At 41.7% G+C, this 9,364-nt stretch overlaps 1 protein-coding gene across 1 annotated transcript; it reads left to right on the top strand.

Moving 5' to 3' along the window:
* Window positions 1-5,196: 5,196 nt before the first annotated feature.
* On the top strand, window positions 5,197-6,186 carry LOC311076926 (trace amine-associated receptor 13c-like; the record flags this gene model as incomplete). The annotated part of the gene is made up of 1 exon (XM_084105433.1): window positions 5,197-6,186. The coding sequence occupies one exon, from the start codon at window positions 5,197-5,199 to the stop codon at window positions 6,184-6,186; it is 990 nt and encodes a 329-aa protein (XP_083961559.1).
* Window positions 6,187-9,364: the final 3,178 nt, after the last annotated feature.

Genomic DNA, 9,364 nt, shown 5'->3' with positions numbered 1-9,364 from the left:
AAAGTCAGAAATTTTTCTGAGACCGACTCTAAGGGCTCAAACGGAGCCCCAGATAGGCCCTCTAGTACCAATGCCAAGTCCCAAGCCGGCATCCTAGTGCGTGTTGCAGGCCTTAGCCTCAGGGTGCCACGAAGGAAACGAGTAATCAGGGGGTCTCGACCCAACGATATACCACCCACCGGGACGTGGAAGGCCGCAATGGCTGCCACGTATACTTTTAAGGTGGATGGACATAAACCTGACGAAAAGCGATCCTGCAGAAACTCCAGTACTGTGTATACTGAACAGTTAACCGGGTGCCACTGACGCTGGTGACACCAAGAAGTGAAGACTCTCCATTTCAAAGAGTACAATTTCCTCGTAGCGGGAGCTCTGGAGCTTAGAATGGTCTCAACAACCTCAGTTGAAAGACCACTCTCTATGAGTTGGGCCCCCTCAGAGGCCAAACCCATAGTTTCCAAATCTCTCGTCGGGGGTGGAATATTGTGCCCCCGGCCTGAGACAGAAGGTCTCTCCTGATCGGGATCTCCAAGGGAGGAGCGTCTAAGAGATGAATCAGGTCCGCAAACCAGATTCGACTCGGCCAACGCGGTGCTACTAACAAAAGGCTTATTCCGTGCTGACAAACTCGCTCCAGAACTCCTGGGAGCAGAGCAACAGGGGGAAAGGTGTACAGACGTAGCCTCGGCCACGTCTGCACCATAGCATCCAGCCCCAGGGGGGCTGGGTGAGTAAGGGAGAACCAGAGTGGACAGTGCGTCGTATGCTGAGACGCGAACAGATCTACTTCGGCCTTGCCGTAAAACTCCCATATCTTCTCCACCACCTCTGGGTGAAGTCGCCAATCCCCTGGCCTCAGCTCCTGCCTCGACAGGACGTCTGCTCCGATATTCTGGCCCCCTGGAATATACACTGCCCTCAGAGAGAGTATTTTCCCCAGGGACCATAGGAGGATCTGGTGTGCCAACTTGCATAGTGGACGCGAACGCAGACCATACGAAGTGGGTTTCCCCTCGGGGAGAACCCTCTGGTCCTGAGCCACCACTGCAAAGGTCTCATGTACAGCAGGCCAAAAGGTATCACGTTGGACGCCGCTGCCATGAGCCCTAACAGTCTCTCGAACTGTTTCACAGTGCATGACTGGCCTAGCTTTAGCTCTTTCACGGCTGTTAGGATAACAGCTACACGAACGGGCGATAGATTGGCTCGCATCGTGACTGAATCCCATACCACACCCAGAAAAGTGGTTCTCTGTAATGGAGATAGCACACTCTTCTTGGCGTTGAGCCTCAACCCCAATTTTTGCATATGTGCGAGGACGACATCTCGATGCCGAGCCGCTAACTGTTCTGATTCCGCTAGAATCAGCCAGTCGTCTATGTAATTCAGAATACGTATGCCCTGCAGCCTGAGCGGGGCCAGAGCTGCATCTACGCACTTCGTGAATGTGCGGGGTGATAAATCTAGACCGAATGGAAGTACCCGATACTGGTATTCTTTGCCCCCAAAAGAAAACCTCAGGAACTTCCTGTGCTGAGGGAGGATGGAGACATGAAAGTAAGCGTCTTTCAGATCTATCGTGACAAACCAGTCCCTCGGATCTGATTTGAGTCACGATCTGTTTGAGTGTCAGCATCTTGAACTTGAGTTTTTGAACTGTACGATTCAACAGAGGAAGATCTAAAATGGGACGCAACCCCCCATCCTTTTTTGGAACGATGAAATAACGGCTGTAAAAACCCGATTCTCTGTCGGGTGGATACACCTGCTCTATCGCTTCTTTTGCCAGAAGAGCTTTCACCTCTTGCTCCATCACCAGAGCCTGCTCGGGATGCACCAACGTGGGCAACACCCCGTTGTAGCGTGGAGGACGAGAACCAAACTGGATTCTGTATCCTTTCTCTACTATATGCAGGACCCATTGAGAAATATTTGGCAGTTTCTTCCACTCTGTCAGAAAATCTACTAAGGGAACCAGCCTCTCGAGGCTGGCCTCTGGTGTAATTGAGATACTCGGCCCGGGGGCCTGAAACATATCGGCAGGAACCACCCGAACTGAATGTTTTTGAACCCCCCTCAGAAGGTTCATATCTGACGCAATGTCGAGTTGACATTGCGCCAGACGATCGCTGGGAACCACTGCGCCCCGAGACCAAGGGTGCGGGGTTGGCAGAATGGCCCCCTGAGGGCACCGAGGTGGAACGGACACCGTATGCTGAGGTGTGACCCGCTCCAACCCGGGTGGGGCTGCCCTCATGGGTCTGACGCCATAGGAGTCAGGACCTTTTCTTTTGAGCCGAAGCCTTCTTAGCCTGAAGGACGGTCCTCAGATCCGTCTTCTGCTTCGAAGGCTTCGGCTGAGAGTGTTTTTTTTCCCTTTTTGCTGTGCTCTGTATGAGGAGCTTGACGGCTGGGGCTGCTCACGCCCAGCAGCCTCCTGGAACCTCTCGACGACAGAATTAACCGCGTCGCCGAAGAGGCCAGAAGGCTCAATAGCTGGATCTAAAAGGAAAGCACAATCTTTATCTTTTATTTCTGCCAGATTCAGCCAAAGGTGCCTCTCAGTGGCTACAAGGGTTGCCATAGACCGCCTAATCGCTCTGGCGGTCTCCTTAGTAGCCCTGAGAGACAAATCCGTGGCCCGACGAAGTTCTCGAACCTCATCGGGCCCCACCCCCTCACTCCTGTCCAAATCCCCCAGCAGATCAGCCTGATATGCCTGGAGCAATGCCATAGTGTGTAAGCACGCTCCAGCCTGACCTGCTGCCGTATATGCTTTGCCCACGAGTGTAGATGTTGCTTTTAACGGTTTTGTGGGCAAAGCTGAGGCCTTCAGAGACGATGCTGAACCAGGTGACAGATAGCCCGCGAGCGTCTGTTCAGCCTGGGGCATCGACTCATAACCATACTCTCTCAATCCCTTGATCCCCGAATATACATGAACTTGGGGGCTATATAATCGAGAAGAATACGGTTTATTCCAAGATCTGGACAGCTCACTGTGCAGATCAGGGAAAAAAGGAAGGCCTCGTGGTGGAGGTGATATATTAGATGTTAGGAAACGCTCATCTAATTTACTCTTAGGACGAGCGTCCCTTTTCTCGGCTGGCCAATCAATATGTAATCTATCAACAGCGCGAGTTATCACATCCACCAACTCCTCATATGCTGGAGAAGAGGACTGTGAATCCTCTTCCCTTATAACAGTGCTTTTGTCACTACCAACGCTCAGCACATCTAACTCCTCGGAGATAGAGCACTGAAGCATTGGGCTCTCTTCCCGGGCGGAAGAAGCCGCAGCGCGGGCTTCCGACACCGGAGAGAGAGCGCTGGATCCCCCAGGACAGGAAGGAGATAAGGTCCTCGGACCCGTCTCCAACCCTTCTGAGAGATCCTTTTGTGATCCCCAGGAATGCATTCTCCGTGCTGCCTCAGCAGCAGCGGGTCCTGCACCCTGAGGATCGCGAGGCTGACCACTTTCCTCGAAAAGTGACAACCGTTAGCGGAGCGGGAGCCGCTCACAATGCTGGCAACCAGCCCCCTCGAAGGCTGAAACTGCATGCTCCACTCCCAAACAAATGACAGACAACAGAAAATATAACAGACAGAGTACACAGATCGCTTGCTGAGGCAACAGAAGCTAAAGCCGGTTTCACCGGATGCGCTTTTTATAGCTTCCTGGTCATGACGTCACCCGCCCGTGAATGAATGCATTTCATTCATTCCATTGGACTAGTTGACATAGATGCTTCAGACACATTCACACCAGGGGCGTTCCCAAAGCGTTATCGACGCATCGCGAGTTAACCAATAACCAATAACCAATTATTTTAAATTGTAATAATATATTAAATTATAAATTTTTGTCTAGAATTACTTGCTAAAAGTACTATTACTTTAGCAGTAATAAAAGTGCTAGGTATTATTAATAATGCATCAATGTTTTTAAAAAAGAAACATCTAAAATTACTGTTTCAAATAACAGCAATGCTGTTTGAGCTGAACTGAAGCACTTTAAGGGTTATTTAACTCAACCTATGAGATTTATCAGATATTTATACAAAATAAACATAATATTACAAAGTGAACTTGAACTAAGTTACATGCTAGTAAGAACATGCAATTCCTGTTTTTGATGGACTCTTTGCATAACAACGTGCTAAAAACGTGACAACTAAACCCAACGAATTCACAACGTTTTATTATAGTGTTCTCATTGTAACGTTATGTAATGTGAAAGTCCCAATAATAGTTATTAATTTGTGCATTGCTGTTTGAGATGCACGTGCTGAAACAATGATCCCCGGTGCGCTGTTCTACCATGTTAATTCTTAACCAAACACATCCTATATGAAATAAATAAGATACATATATACACAAAATAAATATATTACAACTTACAATTGCACAAAAAAAGCTGCAAACAAGCACAACTTATTGTCATGAAGGTGTAACTTCATTGTGGATGCGCTCTAACAACTTGCTAAAATGGGTATAAAAAGAATTCTCATCATTCTTTTACTGCACTTAATTGTAGTTTCCTTTTCAAAGTGATTCCAATCATATTTCAAGCCATTTGAAATCATCATGCCGAGTGCGCATCTGAAGTGTCTCAGCTGAAGGACATAATCCATTACTTATCGGCTTGAATATATCTGCAAATTTTATTATTGGGTCGACAACAATAACTAATAACTAATTAAAAATGAACATGTATTGGCTGATACCGATATGGTGGCCGAAATATTGTGCATCTCTACTTGGTAGACTGATCCACAGTTTGGGACAAAAAAAAAAGCTGATAACCCCTAGTCTTCAGTCAAGACATTGGAACCAATAAAAGTATTTGATCCAAAGATGTTTGACAGGTGTATTTTTATCCTGAAGGTCAAAAAGATAAGAATGTGGGAGCCCATTTAAAGCTTTACACATTGACAATATTATAAACATCATCCAATTCCTCATTGCATGCTTTGCATATTTAAATAGGAGGTGGGTTTAATGCAGAATAATCAGACCTCACATTTCATTGGATGTCTCTGTTTTTTGTACATTTAAATCAGAGTTTAGTCAGTAAAGGAAGGCAGAAAGTCGAACTGACAGCTTGAACATTGTACCACAGCTTCAAAGTGGTCTTTTGATGCAGAACGGGGTACACAGTGCCAGACTACATATAAGGATATTTCAATTGTGGAAATGTTTGACACAATAATCATGGAGGACAACAGGCAAAAAATACAGTATTGCTTTCCAGACAACAATTTGTCATGTTTCAAAAATATCAAACCTGAAGTGGAGTATGTTGTTTTGTATGTTTTCATTTCTTTATTGTCAGTATTTACAGTGTTTCTGAACCTGCTGGTGATCATCTCCATCTCTCACTTCAAGAAACTTCACACTCCAACCAACCTGCTCATTCTCTCTCTGGCTGTGGCTGACCTGATTGTGGGACTGATTGTTATACCTTTAATGGGCATCAGATTTATAGAATCATGCTGGTACTTTGGAGAGACATTTTGTTCTCTATTTTTATTTATTATTTTTATGGTTGTTACGGCATCTCTTGGTAATTTATTTTTTATATCTGTAGATCGTTACATTGCTGTGAGTGACCCTTTGAGATACACAGTAAGGGTCACAACTGATAAAGTTATGTTTTGCATTATTATAAACTGGCTGTGTTGTGGCATATATTCTGTCATTATATTACACAATACTATGTTTTTTCCAGAGACACATAACAGGTGTTACGGAGACTGTTCAGTTTCTTTTAATTTTGAACATTTTGTCACAGATCTCATAGTCACTTTTGTTGCCCCTTCTTCTGTAATCATGTCTATATATGTGAAAATCTTCTGTGTTGCAAAACATCAGGCCAAGGTTGTAAATTCTGTCGCAGGTGTTAGCAGGTCACAAAGAAAGGCAGGAAAAACTCTGGGGATTGTTGTCGCAGTTTTCTTTATGTGTTTGATACCATACTATATTGTCACTCTTGTTGAAGGAAATGAGTCTACAGAATCAGTTGAACTTAATGTAACATGCTGGATTGTTTACATGAATTCCTGTATGAATCCACTTATTTATGCATTGTTTTATAAATGGTTTAGAATATCAGCTAAACACATTGTTACTCTAAAAATCTTAAATCCATCATCAGATCACTTCAGTCTTTTCCCAGACTATTAATGATCGATTTCATTTTTTTTAAAGAGTTTTGCTTGGAGAGTTATGGATCTCATTCCCTTATGTTTCCTTGTACAGTGATTATTACTTTGTATTTTAGGATATTTTATGTTGCACATCAGCAAGTGAAAGTTATAAACTCTGATGAAGGGTGGTAAATGTGTAATAGAAGGTTCGGTAAGGAAAAAAGAGCAAATCAGCTCTGATATTAGGAATAATTGGGACAGTTTTTCTGCTTTTTACAGTTATCTCATCCACCATATAAAAATGTCTAACTTGGACCTTGTACATTGACATCATATCTGAATATTTTCTGTGCTTTATTTTACTGCTGCTTTAAAATATTATTAATTATTATTAATATTTACTCCTACATATATTCCTTATTAATACTGATTAATCACGCCTAACATATATTTTTTGGTATTTGTTTTATTGTAATAATTTTACATTGTAGATTCAAAGACAGTTTATTTTAAATAGGTGTTTAATGGCATCTTTTTACTAAGTATGAAGGCCATCATCACCACTACCGATACTAATGTCTATATTAAATGGATTTCCATCTCATTTTTAGCCATTAATTATAACCATTCAGAATTACACGGTATTTGAAAGCCATAACTGTTACATGTAATAGGCTTTAAAAATATAATAACTTTTACATGTAAGTGAACTTAAAAAAAACAATCTTCACATAGACCAATAATAATAAATATCACATTTATCTGTGCCTTAAATATAGCAGTGCTCAATGCTAAGGATTTTTTTTCTACTGGCTGCTTCATATTTTTGCTTGCCCTGCACTGAAAATAAATAAAAATAAAAGTAAAATTTACTTATTTTTTATTAGTTTTTGCATGCATATTTTTAAAGTAAATGTCACATATGGAATTAAGTAAACTCTACTTAACTAAGTTAAGTGAAAGTAACAAAGAAAATAAGTAATTTTAACTTGGCTAGTAAAAGGTTGAGTAATATCTATTTAATTTAAGATTCCTTTGCAATCCATTTCACTCAAAAAATATAACATTGAATTAAACCACACTTTTAAAGTATATGCTTTACTTAGAAACATGTAAGTAATTAAAGGGATACTTCACCTCTGGGAAGATGAATGCGTATTTAAAATAGGTCATTTAAGTAGAAGAAATGTGAAGAAATTTTTGAATTTGGAGCTTTCTAGACTGAGAAAAGCCAGAAAATGTATTTTTGGCTTATGTGGATGAAAGACAACAACTCCCAGAATGCACTTGCTTCGCTGCCTTAGGAGGCCACGCCTACCGGTAAGAGTGCGCAGTTGAAAACAACAAGGCTAGCCTAATTGATGAGTTTGCCAGGGATTTAGAGACCCAAAATGTCCGGGATTCGGCTTTTGCGTTCTACAGTCGCCATTCATTCATTATGTTTACTGTGGCGAGCAGGGCGAGGCTGACGGCCGCGGGAGAACGGCGCGAGGCCGGTGGCGTCATTACTGAGACGTGCCGGGTCTCGCGTCTCTCACGGAGGAGCAGGAATTTTCTTAGCAATGGTAAAATGCACATCAACCGATCACTTGTTTAGCGTTCATGTAAACACTACATTCAGATTCACCAATTGGAATGAATTCAGTTAGATTGAAACAAAAGGTGTGCATGTAAACAATGAATGGCGACCGCAGAACGCAAAAGGACATTTTGAACGATCTCGCCCGACGGACAAGTCCGGGAAAAGGAGGATGGTAACCCCTACTAACTCAGCTTTCTCCTACTATTCAGCTTTCTCCACAGAACAAGAGCCTGCTAGCTTAGCTTCCAAAGAAAGACGGCTGACACTGTGTACATTCTGTGAGTGAGATCCCTCCCTCTATGGGCGGGCTGAAAACATGCGGAACAACGCCATCTACTGGCTGTAGTCTTTAGCCTCTGGCCAGAAAATCCTCCGATGAGGATATCATCCGTCATCGGAGGATTTTTTCCAGACAAAAAATACATAAATCTCTTGTCTCAGGGGGATATGAGGGTGGAAAGCATGGTAATTCGAAAATACTACAGGTTTTCTACTAATACAAAGCTTAATGCTAAATCCTGAAGTATCCCTTTAATACAATAGATATTGTGTGAAACACCATATTTACATAAAAAAATTGATTAAAGTGAATGCAGAGACCTCAATACTTGGTAGACAATACACAATGACGGTAACATTTGATGGATCGTTTTTGTGTTTGAATGTGTCGTTTTGAGTAGAAAATTTTAAATTTCATTTTGAGTAGAAAAGTTACTAATCCTAACAACATAAGTAATGATAAAACAGCAGTAAAGCTGGAAAACAGTGAAAAATCAACCTAATTAATTATTCAAGGCCCAGTGCATGATGGGAACACCAGTATCAGAAAAGTTGAGTAATTTTACTTAATTTTATAACGTTGATATTTACACTTTGATTTCTACACGCTTTAATGGAGTACTAATATAGAATTTACTTAGATTTTTTAATTATTGCCTGAACTAAATTTATGTAAATTACGTTGTTTTTTTCTGTAGTATTTACTTCACCACAAAATAATTTTTATCAGTGTGTCTCAAAAAAGTAATTGTTTTCATTGTTTTTGTAATGTATTTATCAAGGATTAATCATTATTAAAGCTACAAAAGTTATTCAGTCAAGGAATGACGTCACACTGGAGTTGACCACGTTCCAGTAAACAGGTCAGAAAACTAAGATGGAGGAGTCCAGGCAAACCTTTGTTGTGCTTGCTCTTTCAGAATTCAAACACATAAAAAAGTGGTATTTTGCACAGATAATGCCAAAGTATCATGTCCACAAATAGAGGTTGGATAGTACTGTGTCCAACACTGAGTTGGAGACGCAGTAAAACAGAAGTGTTAATAAACAATATATTACTACTGTTTCATAGGGCTGTGTATCGGCAATAATCTGGCGATACAAAATGTATTGTGGTACAGGGGTTATGACATGATATTGTCACATCTGCTGTGTAGATGATCAACAAAAACAAGATGAAGACAAAAGTCTCTTTAATTAATCCACAGACATAAATCCAAAACAGAGAGAGAGCTGCTCACTCACACGTAACATAGACAATACCCGACAATGAAGACCAACAGAAATGAACTTGTACACGTGATAACGAGGTAGATAATGAGTGCACAGATGAACATAATGAGTGACCAAGACA

Source organism: Abramis brama, assembly GCF_963993115.1.
Source record: "Abramis brama genome assembly, chromosome: 25".
In the NCBI taxonomy this organism is placed as follows: Eukaryota; Metazoa; Chordata; class Actinopteri; order Cypriniformes; family Leuciscidae; genus Abramis; species Abramis brama.
The sequence above is the reverse complement of the archived record's forward strand: the minus strand, read 5'-3'. Positions and strand labels throughout refer to the sequence as shown.